The sequence below is a fragment of the Mobula hypostoma genome, chromosome 3, assembly GCF_963921235.1.
Source record: "Mobula hypostoma chromosome 3, sMobHyp1.1, whole genome shotgun sequence".
NCBI lineage: Eukaryota > Metazoa > Chordata > Chondrichthyes > Myliobatiformes > Myliobatidae > Mobula > Mobula hypostoma.
Window position 1 is genome coordinate 17,264,088 of NC_086099.1, and position 21,167 is coordinate 17,285,254.

General features: G+C 42.6%; 1 protein-coding gene across 1 annotated transcript in view; it reads right to left on the reverse strand.

Annotated features, from left to right (window-relative positions):
- adamts12 (ADAM metallopeptidase with thrombospondin type 1 motif, 12) overlaps nt 1–19,759 on the reverse strand; it is a 642,106-nt gene extending 622,347 nt beyond the window's left edge. The window contains exons 1-2 of the mRNA XM_063042019.1: nt 19,260–19,759; nt 18,746–19,104 (exon numbers count right to left, since the gene is read on the reverse strand). Of these exons, the coding sequence (XP_062898089.1) occupies nt 18,746–19,104; nt 19,260–19,383 (483 nt within the window). The 5' untranslated portion in view covers nt 19,384–19,759. The remainder of the gene's footprint in view (nt 1–18,745; nt 19,105–19,259) is intronic.
- Between the last annotated feature and the right edge of the window lie 1,408 nt (nt 19,760–21,167).

The following is a 21,167-nucleotide window of genomic DNA, read 5'->3' on the forward strand; positions in this document are numbered from 1 at the left end:
AAAATGCAGAGATGCAAAGGGACTTGGGAGTCCTTGTGCAGGATATCCTAAAGGTTAACCTCCAGGTCAACCTACAGGTTGAGTCGGTTGTGAAGCATTCATGTTGGCATTTATTTCTAGAAGAATAGAATATAAGAGCACGGATGTGATGTTGAGGCTCTATAAGGCACTCATGAGACCACACTTGGAGTATTATGTGCAGTTTTAGGCTCCTTATTTTAGAAAGGATATACTGACATTGGAGAGGGTTCAGAGAAGATTCATGAGAATGATTCCAGGAATGAAAGGGTTACCGTATGAGGAACCTCTGGCAGCTCTTGGGCTGTATTCCCTGGAGTTCAGGAGAATGAGGGGAATCTCAGAAAAACATTCTGAATGTTAAAAGGCTTGAACAGATTAGATATGGCGAAGTTATTTCCCATGGTAGGGGAGTCTAGGACAAGAGGGCAGGACTTCAGGATTGAAGGGCATCCTTTTCAAACTGAGATGCGGAAAAATTACGTTAGTCAGAGGGTGGTAAATCTGTGGAATTTGCTGCCATGAGCGGCTGTGGAGGCCAAGTCATTGGTTGTATTTAAGGCAGAGATAGATAGGTTCTTGATTAGCCAGGGCATCAAAGGGTCTGGAGTGAAAGCAGGGGAGTGGGAATGACTGGAAGAATTGGATGAGCCCACGATGAAAGGTGAAGCAGACTCAATGGGCTGAGTGGCCTACTTCTGCTCCTATATCTTATGGCCTTATGGACAAGGCACAGAAGACATCAGGGTTACCCACTGCAACCAAAGAAGACCCCAGTTTGTGACGTTTGTTCGTACCACTGGACCTGGACTTCTGAGGACAAGAGAGTGGAATTGCCCCAGTGCAACGGCTTTTCCACTTTAAAAATTCTCCTGAACAGGTTTCCTATCATTGTCAGATACAATGGACAGCCACTATTACTCATGAATATGTAAATACTGTAATCACAAGACCATAAGACATAGGATCAGAAGTTGGCCATTCTGCCCATCAAATCTGCTCCACTATTCCATCATGACTGATTTTTCTCTCTCACCCTGTTCTCCTTAATTCTCCCCATCCATTGACAAACTAATTATGAAACCATCAACCCCCACTTTAAATATACCCAATGACTTGACTTCCAAAGCCGCCAGTAGCAGTGAATTCCACTGATTCACTACACTCTGGCTGAATAAATTCCCCCTCATCTCTGTTCTAAACGGGCATCTTTCTAGTTTGATACTGTGCCCTCTGGTTCTAGACTCACCCACTATAGGAAACATCCAGACCTGTCAATATTTGATAGGTTTCAAGGAGAACCCCCCCCCCCACCGCCCAAAAGTGAGGTTGATGTTCTGGAGCATGCTGATATTAAGGGAGAAGAGGTGTTGGAGTTATTAAAATACATTAGGACGGATAAGTCCCCGGGGCCTGACGGAATATTCCCCAGGTGCTCCACGACGCGAGAGAAGAGATTGCTGAGCCTCTGGCTAGGATCTTTATGTCCTCGTTGTCTACGGGAATGGTACCGGAAGATTGGAAGGAGGTGAATGTTGTCCCCTTGTTCAGAAAAGGTAGTAGGGATAGTCCGGGTAATTATAGACCAGTGAGCCTTACGTCTGTCGTGGGAAAGCTGTTGGAATAGATTCTTAGAGATAGGATCAATGGGCATTTAGAGAAACATGGTCTGATCAGGGACAGTCAGCACGGCTTTGTGAAAGGCAGATCATGTCTAACAAGCCTGATAGAGTTCTTTGAGGAGGTCACCAGGCATATAGATGAGGGTAGTGCAATGGATGTGATCTATATGGATTTTAGTAAGGTATTTGACAAGGTTCCACATGGTAGGCTTATTCAGAAAGTCAGAAGGCATGGGATCCAGGGAAGTTTGGCCAGGTGGATTCAGAGTTGGCTTGCCTGCAGAAGGCAGAGGGTCATGGTGGAGGGAGTACGTTCAGATTGGAGGGTTGTGACTAGTGGTGTCCCACAAAGATTGGTTCTGGGACCTCTACTTTTCATGACTTTAATAACGACCTGGATGTGGGGGTAGAAGGGTGGCTTGGCAAATTTGCAGACGACACAAAGGATGGTGGTGTTGTATATAGTGTAGAGAATTGTCAAAGATTGCAGAGAGACATTGATAGGATGCAGAAGTGGGCTGAGAAGTGGCAGATGGAGTTCAACCCGGAGAAGTATGAGGTGATACACTTCGGAAGGACAAACTCCAAGGCAGAGTACAAAGTAAATGGCAGGATATTTGTTAGTGTGGAGGAGCAGAGGGATCTGGGGATACATGTCCCCAGATCCCTGAAAGTTGCCTCACAGGTAGTTAGGGTAGTTAAGAAAGCTTATGGAGTGTTAGCTTTCATAAGTCGAGGGATAGAGTTTAAGTGTCGCGAGGCAATGATGCAGCTCTATAAAACTCTGGTTAGGCCACACTTGGAGTACTGTGTCCAGTTCTGGTCACCTCACTATAGGAAGGATGTGGAAGCATTGGAAAGGGTACAGAGGAGATTTACCAGGATGCTGTCTGGTTTAGAGAGTATGCATTATGATCAGAGATTAAGGGAGCTAGGGCTTTACTCTTTGGAGAGAAGGAGGATGAGAGGAGACATGATAGAGGTGTACAAGATATTAAGAGGAATAGATAGAGTGGATAGCCAGCACCTCTTCGCCAGGGTACCACTGCTCAATACAAGGGGACATGGCTTTAAGGTAAGGGGTGGGAAGTTCAAAGGGGATATTAGAGGAAGGTTTTTTTACTCCTAGAGTGGTTGGTGCGTGGAATGCACTGCCTGAGTCAGTGGTGGAGGCAGATACACTAGTGAAGTTTAAGAGACTACTAGACAGGTATATGGAGGAATTTAAGGTGGGGGGTTATATGGGAGGGTTTGAGGTTTGAGGGTCGGCACAACAATATGGGCCAAAGGGCCTGTACTGTGCTGTACTATTCTATGTTCTATGTTCCATTTTGTGTGGAGGGATGGGGGAGGGGGTTTTGGGGTTGAAGATCGGGATGCCATTCTCTTATGTACAGGGGAAGTGGGTTTGATGTTTCTCTCTGAACAACTTTCATGTTCTTTGCTTGTTTCATGGCTATCTGGAGAAAACAAATTTCGAAGTTGTATATGGATACATGCTTTGATATAAATCAACCTTTGAATAGACCTTTCCGGCACTTCAAACCACACTGTTCAGCAATCCCCTGAATGTAATCCTAGCCTAATCACAGGACATTTTACAATGACCAATTAAACTACCAAACGGGAATCCTTCGGACTGAGGGTGGAAACTGGAGCACCTCGAGGAAACCCATGCGGACACAGGGAGAACGTACAAACTCCTTACAGGCAGCAGTGGGAATTGAACCCAGGTCACTAATACTGTAAAGTGTTGGGCGAACCACTACACTTCCGTACAGTGTGTTTCTTGTTTTTACTGTGAATACCCGCAGGAAGATGAATCTCAAGATTGTATAGGGTGACATATATGTACTTTGATAATCAATTTATTTTGAGCTTTGAACTTTGGCAATCTAAACACCCTACAAACTACTAAAAGTATTTCACCACTTTTGGGGAAGCCTGAGATCATGAAAAGCAATGCAAGAATTCAATATTTTCTGTCTCTTCTCAGTCTCCTGCATGCCCCAAGTTAAAATTAAAACAATATTTATTATGAATAGAATGTGTGGGCAAGAAATCAATCAAAAATTCAACAATTCCTGAGCCTCTTCTGGAACTAGTATGATAATCCTCTTAACTCAGTACTCAATAGGACGGGCACTCAGAAACAATAATGAAACCACACATTAGAATTGTGTGTTAAATTAGATCACAAGCCCTAATGGTATGAATAAATGCAAGAGGTTCCAAGTTTGCTGGAAGTCCAGAGCAACAAACACAAACTGCTGTAGGAACTCAGAGGGAAGAGAGAAGACAGAAGAAGCCAGGGTAAGAAGATGGGGAGGGGGAAGGAGAACAAGCAGGCTGATGATAAGTGCGACCATGTGTGTGGGGGAGGGGTGAATGAAGTAAGAAGCTGAAAGGTAATTGGTGGAAGAGGTAAAGAAGAAGGACAGAAGAGCTTTGACCAGTGGACATCCAGACATAGGAAGTTTTGAGAGGAGGGGATTTCAATCAGGTCCACTCCTGAGAACTAAAAAGGCAGCAGTAGGTTGCTACAATGAAGAAGAGCTTTGATCAGTGACAAATCAGCATTTAAAATTGATTAGCAAGAGCAAATTAAAGGAAGGCAGGGGCAAACGCAGTGGCTGTCATCTCAGTGGACAGAGTCAGAGTGATGATCTTAAGGCTTCAGCAAAGAGAGGCTTCAATCAGAGAAAGAAAACGAAAGAAAAACTCGTGTTTTTTTCCTTCCCTTCTTTATACCTGCTCGGCTAGGACAGCACAGATGCCAGAGAGGATACCAGAATGCTCATCTTATGGGGCATAGGAAGGCAGGGAGACCCCCAGTGTCCCTGATGACCACAACTGCAAGAAGTGCATCCAGCTGCAGCTTCTAACACTTCGCATTAAGGACTTGGGGCTGGAACTGGATAAACTCCAGATCATTCGAGACACTATGCAGGGGTGATAGATAGGCATATAGCGAGGCGAACTGAAACCCATTTAAGAAGATAGAATAGTACAGCACAGTACAGGCCCTTTGGCCCACAATGTTGTGCCGACCCTCAAACCTCAAACCCTCCCATATAACCCCCCACCTTAAATTCCTCCATATACCTGTCTAGTAGTCTCTTAAACTTCACTAGTGTATCTGCCTCCACCACTGACTCAGGCAGTGCATCCCACACACCAACCACTCTAGGAGTAAAAAAACCTTCCTCCAATATCCCCCTTGAACTTCCCACCCCTTACCTTAAAGCCATGTCCTCTTGTATTGAGCAGTGGTGCCCTGGGGAAGAGGTGCTGGCTATCCACTATATCTATTCCTCTTATTATCTTGTACACCTCTATCATGTCTCCTCTCATCCTCCTTCTCTCCAAAGAGTAAAGCCCTAGCTCCCTTAATTTCTGATCATAATGCATACTCTCTAAACCAGGCAGCATCCTGGTAAATTTCCTCCATACCCTTTCCAATGCTTCCACATCCTTCCTATAGTGAGGTGACCAGAACTGGACACAGTACTCCAAGTGTGGCCTAACCAGAGTTTATAGAGCTGCATCATTACCTCGCGACTCTTAAACTTTATCCCTCGACTTACGAAAGTTAACATCCCATAAGCTTTCTTAACCACCCTATCCACGTAAAGCTGCCCGACACCACAACAACCACTCATCTCTCGGAGCAAACACACCTGCCACTGTTGGTGAGTACTGTACACCCTAGTATGTTAACTTTCTATTATCTATTACATTGAATATTACCTTAAATTGACTAAATATAATACAAATGTTGCTTTGTAGTACTGCTTTTGTGTTGTATTGGTATGAAAATGTAAATAAATTACAGATAAAACATAATTAGGAAGCCCTCTGGAACGCATCCCTATTTTCTCTATTTAAATAATTATTCACAGTATGCGACTTCACATTACGCGTCGACTGCGAGGAACGTATCCCCTGCATATAACGAGGATACGGTGTATAATATTATTGTGTAAAGTTCAAGATACCCCTTCTCTCTGCCTCAATAATTTTGCTTCAGAGTTCCGGGAGGGTGCAAAGTGTATTGAAGCTGAGCAGTCTAAGTGTGAGGGAACAGAGGGATATGGGGGGGAGGGTCCAAGTCCATAAATTCCTCAAAGTTGCCACACAAATTGATAGAGTGGTTAAGAAATAGTGTGATGCGTTGTCCTTTGCTAGTTCAGAGTCGGAGCTCAAGAGCCTTGAGTTAATGTTACACCTCTATAAAATTCTGGTTGTGTTCAGTTGCTGGTTGTCTCTTTATAGGAAGAATGTGGAAGGTTTAGAGAGAGTGCAGAGGAGATCTGCCAGGATGCTGCCTTGATTAAAGAACATGTCTTACGAGGAAACGTTGAGTGAGCTAGGGCTTTTCTCTTTGGAGTGAAAGAAATGACAGGAGACCTGATACAAGACATAAGGGAGAAGAATAAGGTCATCTGGCCCATCATCTGCTCTGCCATGTCATCACGGTTGATCCATTCTCCTTCTTAGCCCCCATCTCCTGCTTTCTCCCTGTATCCCTTCATGGCCTGACTAATCAAGAACCTATCAACCTCTGCCTCAAATATAGCCACAGCCTCCGCAGCCACCTGTAACAATGAATTCCACAGATACACCACACTCTGGCTAAAGAAATTCCTCTACATCATTCTAAAAGGGCGCCCCTTGATTCTGAGGCTGTGTCCTCTAGTCTTAGACTCCCCCACCATAGGAACGATCCTTACCACATTCACTCTACCAAGGCCTTTGAACATTCTATAGCTTTCAGTAAGGTCACCCCTCATTCTTCTGAATTCCAGTGAATGCAGGCTCAGAGCCAATAAACATTCCTCGTAACTGTACAAGATGATCAGATGCATTGATATCGGAAGACCAGCACATTTTTCCGACGGCAGCAATGGCTAATACAGAGGATATACTTTTAAGGTGACTAAATAAAGGCATCCATTAGTCTTGCAAGACCATGGATCTGCGCCTGGAAAGTCTTCACTCTCCAGGGTGCAGGCCTAGGCAAAGTTGTACGGAAGACCGGCAGTTGCAAGTCTCCCCTCTCCACGACACCGATGTTGTCCAAGGGAAGGGCAAGGGCCAATATAGCTTGGCACCAGTGTCATCGCAGAGCACTGTGTGGTTAAGTACCTTGCTCAAGGACACAACACGCTGCCTCGGCTGGGGCTCGAACTCACGACCTTCAGATCACTAGTCGAATGCCTTAACCCCTTGGCCACCTGCCCACACAAGGTGACTGGAGGAGAGAATAAGGGGAACGTTATGGTTTCTAGAAGAGGTACAGGGGAAAGGTCAGAGGAAGGTATTTTACACAGAACAAACTCATAAAAAACTCTTAGTTAGGTACATGGAATAAAGAAAAATGGAGGGCTTTGTGGGAGGGAAAGGTTGGATTGATCTTAGAGCCATTAAAAGCTTGAAACAACAGCACTCTAGTGTTCTCTTCTATGCCTCATGTTCTTTTTCAATATTTTTATTGATATTAAATAAATTACATGAATACAAATATAAAATTCATAAGGATACAAGCAAATAATAAGACATTACATTTAAACCACAGTAACATGATCACAGTATCGCATATTCCAAATCAATCATGAATAAGAAAAGATTGAATTATGAAATGAAATAGCATAAAATAATTGTATTTTCTTAAAAGGAAAATCTACCCCCACTACCAAAATGAGCTGGTTGGTTAAAAAAAAGAAAAAAGAAAAATACCTTACCATATGATATTATAATAATAATGGCTCAGATCCATACTTTAATAACAGTTCAAAGATTGTGAAAATAATTCAGAAAGGGTCCCTATAACATTAGAAAATCATGTTTAGAATCAGAAATTGAACAACAAATCTTCCCTGGATCAAAGCACAACATAACATCAGATAGTCATTGAGCATGAGTGGGCGGGGTGGCCTCCTTCCATTTCAGCAAGATCGCCCGCCTGGCCATAAGAGAAATAAAGGCTAATACCTGCAAGTTAGATGGCTTCAGTTTTGTAGCACTAACCTCAACAATACCAAACAAGGCAGTCAAAGGATTGGGCTTAAAGGTAACATTGAAAAGTGTAGAAAAAGTTTGAAATACATCTTTCCAGAATTTTTCAAGGCTCGGACATGTCCAAAACATATGAATTAGTGTAACCACTCCATTAGTACATCTATCACAGTAAGGAGAAATACCTGCGTAGAAACAGGAAAGCTTTTCTTTAGACATATGAACTCTATGTACCACTTTGAATTGTAATAAAGAATGACGAGCACATAATGATGAAAAATTAATCAATTTTAAAATAATCTTCCAGCTCTCATCAGATATGAAAATCTGTAAATCCTTTCCCCAAACTCCTTTAATTTTATCTAAAGAGGCCTTTTTCAGTCCCAACAGTAGACCATAAATGTAATATGCCCCATGTTCTAATATTCCTCCCAAGATTTGTCCAGTATTTATTCTGAGTCTCTTGTAAATAAACATAAATGTAAGTGTTTACTGCAAGTAAACCAATATATTTCTTGTTCTGGAAGCAATTAATAAATCAATGGATTGTGCCTTGTAAGCAAAGAACATCAATTTGTTAAGATCACCATTAAACAGCTGCAGCAATATTTTGATCAACACTGGTGAGAGATTTTCCACATCCTCGATGCTAAATCAGACCAAGTGTTAACTCTAGTAACAAAACGAAAGCTTGATAGATAAGGATGCTAAATCAGACCAAGTGTTAACTCTAGTAACAAAACGAAAGCTTGATAGATAAGGAATGACTGTTATGGTCTCCTTCAGCATCTGTGACCCTTGGCAGATCAGATGTTCCATCTGCTTCCATTTACGCCCTGTAACACTGTGTCCTTTGGTGCGATCCAGGGTTATTCGTCACATTTTCTGGCTTGCCGGCAGGAGTACATGTCAGATGTCAGGGCTATCCCAACATCAGCCAGGAAAGAGGAGGGGATAAAACCCGGGACACCTGCCAAAATCCCTGAATGCAGTATCTCATAGCCAAAATGGAAGTGTTCATTGAACAAGACCACTAGCAACGATGAACAACAATAATTAGCCCTGAGTGACAGTGTCATGAAGCACGAGATGTCTGGCACTACCCACACTGCCTTGGTACACCTGCATAAAGTGGACATCACACATTCACGCGAGGCAAATAAGTTAATTATTTAACACTGATGTTAGTGAGTAAGAGGTTTCAATTGCTTTCTAAAACAGTAATACTTGCTCTTCTATAGGTTCTTGATTATTAAATCCTACGGGGAGAAGACAGGAGAATGGGGTTGAAAGGGATAATAAAGCAGCCAAAACTGAATGGTGGAGCAGACTCCATGGACCAAATGGCCTGATTATACTCCATATGGCTTACTGTTTCATCATCTTATACTAATATTAACAATAACAGTAATCACAAAGTTCAGGGAAATTTATTATCAAAGTACATATGCGTCACCATAAACAACCCTGAGATCCATTTTCATGAAGGCATACTCAATAAACCCATTACACAGTAATAATCATAACATAATCAATGAAAGACCGCATCAACTTGGGTGTTTAACCAGAGTGCAAAAGACAACAAACTATGCAAGTTCAGACAGCAAGTAATGAGAATAATTAAAAAATAAGCAATAAATATCGAGATCATGCGAAGATTCTTTGAAAGTGAGTCCGTAAGTTGTGAGAACTTTTCAATGGTGGGCAAGGGAAGTTAAGTGAAGTTATCCCACACCCTTCTGCAAATTATGAACATTTCAGAGGCGTAAGTAATTCCACATCAATGTATTTTTACACATTGGTCCAGCAAGTATTTTCTGGCTTGCTGACAGGAGAACACATCAGGTGTAGGGCTATCCCAATGTCAGCCAGCAAAGTGAAGGAGTTATACTAAAGCCCAGCACATCGGCCATAATCCCCGAGTGTTTAGCCCAGACAATGAGTAAAAATTTTCCTCATGGCTAACACTAACAGATCAATATAGGAGGGGTGGATACAATGGTTACAAAACATTTAAATTAGGCATTCACCGAATACAGGGGTTCCCAGCCTTTTTTTTTTGCCATTGACCCCTATCATTAATTGAGGGGTACATGGACCCCAGGCTGGGAACCCTTGGTTTAAGAGGAGTATTTTGAACAGAAGAAACTCCCATAGATTTTTTTTACCTTATTCAAAGACCTAGTGCAGTTACACACTTCATGGCTACAGCAACTTGTACTTTGAGATGCTCATTTCTTCAAGCATGAACTCACTAACTACAAGCTATGCACACACAAAATGCTGGAAGAAATCAGCAGGTCAGGCTGCATCTATGGAGAGGAATAAATCTTCATCAGGACTGGAAAGGAAGGTTTACAGTTCTCTCCTGTGAGATTTCTTCTTCAACCCTTTGTCTCTTCCACCTATCCCCTCTCAGCTTCTCACTTCCTCCCCCCCCTCCGCTACCCACCGTCCCCCTCACTTGACTTCACCTATCACCTGCCAGCTTGTACTCCTTCCCTTCCCCCATCTTCATATTCCAGCTCCTTGCCCTTCCATTTCACTCCCGAAATGTCGACTGTTTATTCCTCTCCAGAGATGCTGCCTGACCTGCTGAGTTCCACCAGCATTTAGTATATGTTGGTCTGGATTTCCAGCATCTCTTTGTGTTTATAACTAGAAGTTACCTTTATCAGCTTGTTAAAAGATATTGTTGATTATTATGAATAAAAAGCTGACAGACATCCCATATTCACTGGGAAAACTAATAATGATTTATGGAAGATCTGACTTCAGCAGGAAATCAGCTCAGAATATCGACACTACTGCTATGTTGACTCAGACCTAGGGGGCCGGCGTCGGGCACGATGATGGACTCTCCACTTCTCCCTCTCCCTCATCAGTGTGTTCAGTTCATCTACATTAGCCGTGCCGCTGTCTTCTAGGAGCGTGTTGACCATAGTCTTGGGAGGGCGCCCAGGGTTCATCCTCCCGTGCTTGGGCTCCCATATGATGACTAGGCTGGCAGGTAGCTCAGGGTGGCGTAGACAGTGCCCCAGTAGTTGCAGTCTCCTCGCCTCGATTTTAGTGGAGACAATCAGTAGGTTGTTATAGAGCTCAACATTCGTCATGTGCTGTTGCCAACTCACATCAAGAGCCATCCGGAGCATTCGTGTATAGCAACCATCTAGAGACTTCCGCCTCGTCTTGGTGAGTGTCCATGTTTCGCATCCGTACATGAGAATAGACTCTATGACTGCTATGAGAATCACACAGATGAATACTAAACCGAGGCTCACCAGAGACAAAGATCCCAGTACCACTATTTAAGCAGTGCAGCTAGTGCGACGTCATTGCAGCTTGGGGTGTTAGAATTCAGAGTTCAAATCTGGCATCCTCTGAAAGGAGTTTGTACATCCTCCCTACGGAATGCTGGGTTTCCAGCCACCGTCCAAAGACATACCAGGTAGGTTAAATGTAAATTGCACCGTGATTGGGTTAGGGTAAAATCAGGGTTGTTGTGGCTTGCTGGTGGGCATGGTGCAAAGTGCCTGGACAGCCTATTCTGCACCGTATCTCTAAATACATAAAATACATAAAAGACATCTTCTGCTGGTTATGATATAAACTGTCACTTGTTGTTAATGACTGATCAGTGAGTTTCTAACTGTTAGTATTTGCTTTCTTGGTACAGAAAACTTTCATCAAGAGTGAACAGGAGGAAGAAGCAGTAATGTTTAATATGTAAATCAATTGCAGGTTACACTCCAAATATATTTTTATGGACACTCAGCGGCCACTTCATTAGGCACGCCTGTACACCTGTTCATTAATGCAAACATCTAATTGGTTTATCAACTGGCAGCAACTCAAGGCATAAAGGCATGCAGACATGGTCAAGAGGTCCAGACCAAACATCAGAATGGGGAAGAAATGTGATCTGCCATAGAATGACTGCTGGTGCGGTTTGAGTATCTCAGAAACTGCTGATTTCCTGGGATTTTTATGAACAACATTCTCTAGAGGTTATAGGGAATGGAGCGAAAAACCAAAAAAAAATCCAATGAGCAGCAGTTCTGTGGGTGAAAATGCCTTGTTGATGAGAGAGGTCAGAGGAGAATGGCCAGACTAGTTCAAACTGACAGGAAGGCGACAGTAACTCAAATAACCACACGTTACAACAGTAGTGTGCAGAAGAGCATCTCTGAATGTACAACACGTCAAACCTTGAAATGGATGGAAACAGAAGTAGAAGACTGCAAACATACACTCAGTGGCCATTTTATTAGGTTCAGGAGATACCTTGAAAAAAATTTCCCACTGAGTGTATATGATCTTTATCTGCAATTGATAAAACATATACAGGTGTCCCCGGCTTTTCAAACGTTCGCTTTACGAAAACCTCACTGTTACAAAAGACCAACATTAGTACCCTGTTTTCGCTTTCAGAAGGTATTTTCACTGTTACGAAAAAAAATAAAGTGCGCAATAAAAGGGAGCGCGCCCCAAGCAGCCGCTCTCCCCCGGATTGGGAACTGCTTTGCTTTAGAGCCTGTGAGCAGCCGTTTGCAAGATGAGTTCTATGGTATCGGAAAAGCCTGAAAGAGCTTGTAAGGGTGTTACACTTACGGTAAAACTAGACATAATTAAGCGTTTTGATCGTAGTGAACGAAGTAAGGACAACGTGAGTTTGGCTTGTGGAAGCTGACGGACATGATGTTGAAGAGGTTTTGGCATCCCATGACCAAGAACTGACAGATGAAGAGCTGATGCAATTGGAAGAAAAAAGGATAACAATTGAAACCGAATGAGTAAAGATAAAGTACGACTTTAATTCTGAAAGGGTACGTCAGTTTAGGGGATATTTGCAGGATGGTTTGAGTCCTTATTAAAGAACTGTGTGATAGAAAAATGCGCGAGGCTCAGCAGTCAAGCAAGTCTTCCACATCAGCCACAGCAGACAACAAACCTCAACCTTCGACATCGAGGCGGGCAGAGATAGAAGAAGATGAGCTGCCTGCTTTAATGGAAAGAGACGACAAGATGACACCCCAGTGTCCCACCACACCAACCCCCAGGCCACGGACAGATACCAACTCGCAGAGAATGCAACGGTAGCCGGGATGCACACAGCACATCTTTAAGAAAAAGCCTAAATAAACATGCTAATTAATTAGGTGCCGCCGACACGTAATTGTCGGCCCAGATTAGAGACGACACAGTCGGAAATCGGAACTGATCTGGGCGGACAATTACGTGTCAGGCGGCACCTAATTAATTAGCCTGTTTACTTCGGCTTTTTTCTTAAAGATATGCTGTGTGCCTCCCGGCTACCGCTGTACCCCTGCATGCTTCGCGGCAATGTATCGCTCGGCGGCCTGGAGGGTGGGGGCCACTGCACTACCCAAACTCCGACTCAGCCTAACACACCATCATCCATGTGCTCGGTAAGCTATCTTCCCGATTCCCATAAGTGATACTACACTGTACATGCATTATTTCTACTTTATATAGGCTGTGTATTTTTACATGTTATTTGGTATGATTTGGCAGCTTCATAGCTTAAAGGTTACTGGAGAGAGTGTTCTTGCCAACAGCGCTTGCATGAGATTTTCTGCCAACAGTGCTTGCGTGAGATTTACTGCCTACGGCGTTTGCGCGAGATTTTCGCTACGGAGAACAGTGCAGTAATGATTGTGGAAAAGTATTTCCACTTTATATAGGCTGTGTATTTATCATATTGTTCCTGCTTTTACTATATGTTACTGTTATTTTAGGGTTTATGTGTTATTTGGCATGATTTGGTAGGTTATTTTTGGATCTGCGAACGCTCACAAATTTTTCCCATATAAATAAATGGTAATTGCTTCTTCACTTTACGACATTTCGGCTTACGAACCGTTTCATAGGAATGCTCTACCTTCAGATGGCGGGGGAAACCTGTATATGCAGCTGTCGTAGTACAATCACTCAAGTGGAGAATGATGTTCTCCTTAGGGGTTGTCTACTGGTGGGTCACAAGATCACAAGACAAAGGAGCAGAAGTAGGCCATTCGGCCCATCAGGTCTACTCCACCACTCCACCACGAGCTAAACTATTCTCCCATCTAGTTCCAATTTCCAGCTTTTACCCCATATCCCTAGATGCCTTGACTAATTAGATACCTATCAATCTCCTCCTTAAACACCCTCAAGCATCGGGCCTCCAAAGCTGTATGTGGCAACGAATTCCGTAAATCCACAGACCCTCTGGGTCCTCATGTGGCTGTAGAGGCTGATCCAGGATCCACATATTCTGGTGCAGTGTGGGCACAAGTAAGTGGTGGCTGTGGTTAGCGTTTAGGTCTTTTGGTTGCTCAGTCTCTCCTTTCACAGCTGCCGCTTCTTCTCTGTGGCACAGCGGAGATCATTCTCATGTAGTGAAGCTCCCTCTTGAACAGATTTCTTCTGGCTGCACCTATAGAGTGCAGCCTTCTCAGTTTTTAAATGTATTGTTGAATTCCTTCAGCCTGATGTTGATGTTATCTTTGAAGCATTTCATTTGCCCATGAGGGGCTCGATGACCTTCTTTCAACTGGGAGTAAAGGATATATTTAGGGAGACGTGAGTTAGGCATCTGAATGATATGACCTATCCATTGGAGTTGGTGTTGCTTTATCATGGTGGGGATACTGATGTTAGCGCGTCTGTCCTTCCAGCTGATCCTCAAAATATTGAGAATCGTTGGTGGTATTGTGCCAGGGCTTTCAGGCACCTGATAGCTACATCTCAAGCTCTTGGCTCCACTGTTTTTCTTCACCAAAACATTGCAGTATTTAATAAATGGCTGCATACTGTCAATAAACTCACAGCACTTAACATAGTCTCAACAATTTGCATTAAAAGCTCTATTTTGCCTAAAACCTGCTAGCCTGGAAATGGTAGCACACCATTAGGGCACACTAAGAATTTGTTGCCCAGTGCGCCAATAATCACTGTGATTCCCAACAGGGGCACTTACATGTCCTAAGGGGGCATTAGGGGAAATAGAAATAATTGGGGGGGGTTCAAAATTCTTGGGGGAGGGGGCAGTAAGCAGCACTCTAATTTAAGGCATGAGACCTGACCGACTGTTAGTAGAGCAGGCACTTCCAAAAAAAAGGCTGAGGCACTGGAAAACAGGGAGAACCATTGCTCTGCGGGCGGTGAGCACACGTCGTCACAATACATCTGAATCTCAGCAATCTCATCCAACTTTACCAACCAAACAGACATTACTGGGGATGCATCAATTAGCAACCAGGGTGCCCAACAATTCCCCCTCAATCACAGCACGGAACGAGTTCATGCAATTTAATAGTTGGTAAGTCAAGTACACCCTCTTAACTTCCTCTACAGATCTACAGAAAGCAGATCATGCAACGATACAGTGCTGGCCAGAACCAAATGGTGAAATAGAACCAATCAGTGAACCTGCCAAATCCAGATTCCTCTTGAGCTGTTAAAAGCGACATTGGCTTCATACGTGTAGACAAGAACTATCTTTGGAGATTATGAGACCTTATGTGATTGGTCAATCATGCTAAATGTAATAGTATAAAGGTAACTTGCCGAACACCAGCTCTATTCTGACTAACATTCGGATTCCAATCTGAATCCTTGTCAACGTAACTTTCGCTGTTCTGATCATCTTCATCTTTGCCTCGCTGTTCCTTTGCGTGCCACTACCATTGTTCCATCCGTGTCAACTCGCTGCCGGTGTCAACATCCACTATGGTTCCCATTTTGCGTTCATGCTTTATTTTAATTTAGCCCCGTATGGCACAATCTCTGCGTCTGAAGGCGGCGAAGCCTTGAATTCTAATCCTGCTAAGAAACAGAAGTTACAGAAAGGGCATCAATATGAAGTTACATCCCTGGAGTATGGTTTTATTCCGTTCTCTTCAGATCAGCGACGCCTTATTTGTCTTATTTGTAAGATGAAAGAAGCATTTGAAAAGCATTGCACACTTGTGTCATTTGCTCAGAAAGCTAAAAATAATCTTGATAGTGGCCTCATTGCTTCTTATAACATTTCCAAAATGATAGCAAAGTATGGAAAATCTCACACAATTGGTGAAAGATTAATAATGTCTGCTGTATCAGAAGTGTTCACCATTGTTCTCAAGATAGATAGCTGTGCGAGGCATTGTTAATGGTATATATATGATTTATCGAAAATAATATGGAGAGATTCTCTTCTGCAAAAAGTTAAAAGCAAATATCAACAGAGAATCAATTTACAATGAGCTCAAAATGTATATTGATGGTAAAAGTATCCCAATTAGGAACATGATTTCTTGTGCACCATATATGATAGGTCACCATGCTGGTTTATTGGCATTTATGAAAAAAGAAATTCCAAGTCTGTTTGCCATTCATTGTGTAATTCATCGTCAACCTCTCAGCCAAAAACCTCAGCCACTGACCATTTTCAAGCATGACTGTTGTACTATCTGCTATCGACAAAATTAAAGTTCATCCATTAAGTAGCAGAATATTTCATCAGTTATGCTAAGATAATGATGGAGAGTTTGAATGCTTGCTTCCTCACACCGAAGTGCGCTAGCCATCAAAAGGATGTTGTTTAAAATATTCCTTTGATCTCTTTGACGCTGTGGTTAAATTGTTGCTCAAAGTCAAAAAGAGCTTGGGAAACAAGATTGAACAAGATTGTAGCTCATCGTATTGACAAAATGAGTAAAGGCATTGAGTATCAACTATGCACAAAGCTACAAAAAAATAGAATTTGGGATTTAACTGGATGAGTCAACTGCGAGACAAGACATTGCTAATGGCATATGCATAATTTATCAAAAATGGAAAAGTTTATGAAAAGATTCTCTTGTGTAAAAGGTTTTTAAAGAATCAACAGAGATTCAATTTACGACAAGCTCAAAATGTATATTGAGGATAAAAGTACTGTATTCCAATTAGAAACATGATTTCATGCGCAATATATGGAGCACCAATATATGATAGGCCACCATGCTCTTTTCGTGGCACTTATGAAAATAGAAATTCTAAGTCTGATTGCAATCCATTGTATAACACATCATCAACTTCTTGCAGCCAAAAACCTCAGCCAGCAATTTTATCAAGAATGATTCTTGTAATAGCTGTTATCAATAAAATTAAAGTTCATCCATTAAATTGCAGACTATTTTGCCAGTTATGCCAAGGTAACGATAAAGACTTTGAATGCTTGCTTCTTCACATTGAAGTGTTATGGATGTCAAAATGCTGCTGCTTACAACGTTTGTTCTTTTTAACACTGGCTGAGTAAATTTTTGCTCAAGGCCGACAAGAGCATGGGCAACAAGATTGAACTTCTACGTGCAAATGTGGCATATCTAGCCGATCTGTATGACAAAAAGAAAATTCTAAATATTAAACTGCAGGGTGAGAAATTCAATTCAATCCAGGCAAAGAGTGCAGTGTCCAATTTTATCAGAAAGTTGGAAATACATAAGCAAAACATTGGGAGAAGGATGTTCTCACAGTTTCCCTGCATAGAAATTACGGCATTCTCTTTCACAGATGGCGCTTTGCAAGAGTACTGCTTACACCTGTAGTCACTAAATAAGGATTTTCAGAATCAATTCAAGGATTTGAATGATCCTGAAATTCCAAACAGAGTATTTAACCCATTTCTTTGCAAGGTGGAAGAACAGGAAGAGAGCTTGCAACAAGAAATTATCGAAATTCAGAATGATGAAGAAGCAAAAAGGCTGTTAAAAAATGTCAGCTTTTGTGGTATGTGGCTATACTGTCATATGAAGTTTCCTGGCCTTTGGAGAAAAGCCAAACTGCACTTCATTGCATTTCCATCCTCCTACCTTGTTGAACGAGGCTTCAGTGCAGTGAACCACATACTCACAATAAAACGGAAACCGCTTGGACATTGTTATGCTTGGGGACTTACGGCTTTTGCTGTCATAACTTGAACCAGATATTTCAATTCTTGCTAAAAAAACCATCAAGCTCAAGGGTCACATTGATATCGAAGCTGCAGTACAGCACACAGGTAATGTATAAGCTAGGTTTAAAGACAAATAAAAAATTAAAGTAGAATCATTTTTTCGTATGTTAGACATGTTTTTACACTATGGGGTCACCAGAAAGTATATTGTGCCTAATAAGAGTGTTGGGAAGCATGAAGGTGCTTTGGGGGGTGTTGAGCCAAAACGGGTTAGGAAACACCGACTTAGGTCATAAACTCACCAGTGCTGCAGCAAAGCTCTGTACTAACTGAGGCCCAGGCTTCAGATTCTGACGAATTGCCACCCAGGCCAAGTAAGTTCCTGGGCAGACCTTAAGACACAGGAGCAGAATTAAACCATTCTACCTATTGATTCTGCTCTGCCATTCGAGGCTGATTTATTAACCCTCTCAAACCCATACTCCTCACCTCTGATGGAGGTGTTGATCAGCCTGACAGCGTGAGGGAAGTCACTTTTTTTTGAGTAGAATGGAAGCTGAATCTGAGTATAGGCTGAGGGACTGCAATACATCTCAAGAGGCGTCTGCTGACCTGTCAGGTATTTCAGGCATTTTCTACTTTCATTTCAGATTTCCAGCATCTCTTTTACCATACTGAAGTTACCTGTACGGCGCACCTTTGCCTGTGGCGTGAAAAATAAACGCGGAGCTGAGACGCAAACCACGCCGTGGAACGGTGCAGACACAGCTGGCTTTATCGTTGAAACGTGGCATACATCAAAATGAATGTTTGTTTACCAAATCAGAAAATGTTGGATGCACTTGGCATGTGCTGAAGGGGACTGACCAGTTTCCCTGACCAAGTACTAAGTTCATAATGTGTGATCCCGGGATTTGGTTTCGAATCTCCTTCTTTTCGACACTTTCTGTGCGAATAATTATAATTTATAAGGAAAAACCCTGAAGCATCTGATTATTTCTGGTGATTGGTGTGACTTGGCAGTTTCAGAGCTGAGAACTATTAATGCATACTTGTTTCAAATGGTTTTGAAGAGAACGGGTAACTGTCCCGCCTCTAAAGAAATTCGTCATTTCACTCGCAGAGAGTTTGAACCATACGAGTTAACCCACGCCTTGCCACTTACCAGTCCTTTGCAGGTGCTCACGGCAGCAGCGCCGCTCCCCAGTTTTGGATGCTGCACTCTGCCCGTGAAATGGCACGTGTTCACCGTGGGGCCATGAATCACGGCACCAGTTATGTTCCCGTACCTTTTCTCAAGGACGAATCCCGGCGAAAGAAAGGGTTGATTCACGGTCAGGTTAAAAAACAGTTTTTGCCCTCGGAGAACAATTTGGTAAAAGACGTGGTCGCCCCGCTTTCTGAGGTCCCGCCTTCCAACGTGATTGACATAGTGACTGACGTCCTGCGAGAGAAAAGTTCCACTTTCGTCCACTTTGACGGGATGAACTATTTCATAATTCTGCAAAGTCTTAATAAACTTTTCTGAAAAGAAGAAAAAAAAACAGCGGGTAATTATGAGGATCTCCAAGCTCCAGTGACGGGACCAGCGAAGCGTTTACTTGCACTGACGTTACAATGCCATTAATAATGGTATGGGTGTAAACTGAGGATCGGGATATTTTAGAAAATTCACAAACCTTGTTTTTCGCCTGCAAAATGCAAACTGTCCGGCGGAACGCCGCCGTGACTTGTTGCTGGTAAACCAAGGAGCTTAAAAATAAAAAGAATGGATATGATGAAGCGCTCTCCCGCACGGAGCATGATTCAGTTAAAAGTTGCATCTATCTAGAGAAGGTCCTGCAGAGAGATTGTGAGCGTGTGGAATTGATGCACAGGCCCCATCTCGGGTCGGCAACGAGGAATGAAGATAGGCGAGAGTGACTGGACCCAAGATTTAAAAAAAACACGATCGCTAGGGGAGGAGAGATATAAACTTTTATTTTTTTTCTCTCTTGGAAGAAGAGGGAGGGTTCGATAACTGCCCATGGCAGTTCCAAGGAAAAAAAAAATCCCTCTGCATTAACTCCTGCTTATATGAACGTGTTTGCAGTTTTGCGCAAGTTAACGCACGCAGTGCAGTTCTACACGCGCCGTAACACAAACCATTTCGCACTCTTCCCCTCCCCCGCCCGCTGCTCTCTTTTAAGACGTCTCCTTTTTTGGCTCTGTGCATTTGAAACGCAAGGTTCACACGTTCAAATGTCTCAAAGTAAATTTATTATCATATAGAACCCTGAGATTCATTTTCTTGCTGGCATTCACAGTAAATACAAAGAAACATGATGGAATCGATGAAAAACCACGCACAAAAGAGATGGACGAACAGCCAATCTGCGAAAGCCAACTAACTGCAAATACAAAAGCAAAAAATGATAAATAAACAATAAATAGCGAAAACATGAGATAAAGAGTCCTTGAAAGTGAGTCTATCGGTTGTGGGAACATTTCAGTAATGGGCAGTGAAGGCATCCTCGCTGATTCAAGAGCCTGATGATTGAGGGGTAATAACTGTTCCTGAACCTAGTGGTTTGGAACTTGCGGCTCCTACAACTCCTTCCTGATGGTAGCAGCGAGAAGAAAACTTGGATGGTGAGGGTGTTTGATGATGGATGCTGCTTTCCTGTTACAGCGCTCCACATAGATGTGTTATTTCGTGTTTGTAAGAAGAGGAAAATCAAATTGCAAACGTTTGAAGGGTGCAAACTTAACCGGTTGCTGTCATCACAGGAGAAACATCTACAGATTTCTGGAGACAGCTATATTTTTTGCCTTTAGCGATGGGCTTTAAATTACATCTCTCCTTTTTCTTTCTCTCCTCTCTCTCTAACTTCAATTACAATCTTCTTGCATCAAATGTGATTGATGCTGACTATCTTCTCTGTTAAACAGCAGCACAAGTCGTGGCCACAAAGGGTTTTCCCTAGCGTCTGAACGTGGGCAAGTGTTCCACGACAGATTTTATTTAGTCAGGGATCTGACCTCCAAATCCCACGCTAAACAGAAGAGAAATGATGTTTACTTTATCAAATCAATCTTAGTTACATGGTTACATCAGCACCATCCTGTAAGAGTCACTATTTTTTCAGGAAGTGTAGCCTGTCCGGGTTAGAACGGAGACCCAGCTAAGGTCCCCTTCACCAGCACTCTCAGTCCACTGGCTGAACTTGTCCTTATATTGGACTTTTTTTTAAACATGTAGTTACTTTCTCCAGACCAAAGATGTAGATATTTTGTGACGGATTCAGATTTATCACCTATACAGAACTGTTCAAAAGTGATTGGGAAAAGGGGGAAGGAGAGGGAAGCACCAGAGAGATTTTCGGTAATGATCATAAACCAACTACTTGCAATCAAGTGACATAGAACATAGAATAGTACAGCACAGGCCCTTCGGCCCACAATGTTGTGCCAACCCTCAAACCTTGCCTCCCATATAACCCCCCACCTTAAATTCCTCCATATACCTGTCTAGTAGTCTCTTAAACTTCACTAGTGTATCTGCCTCCACCACTGACTCAGGCAGTGCATTCCACACACCAACCACT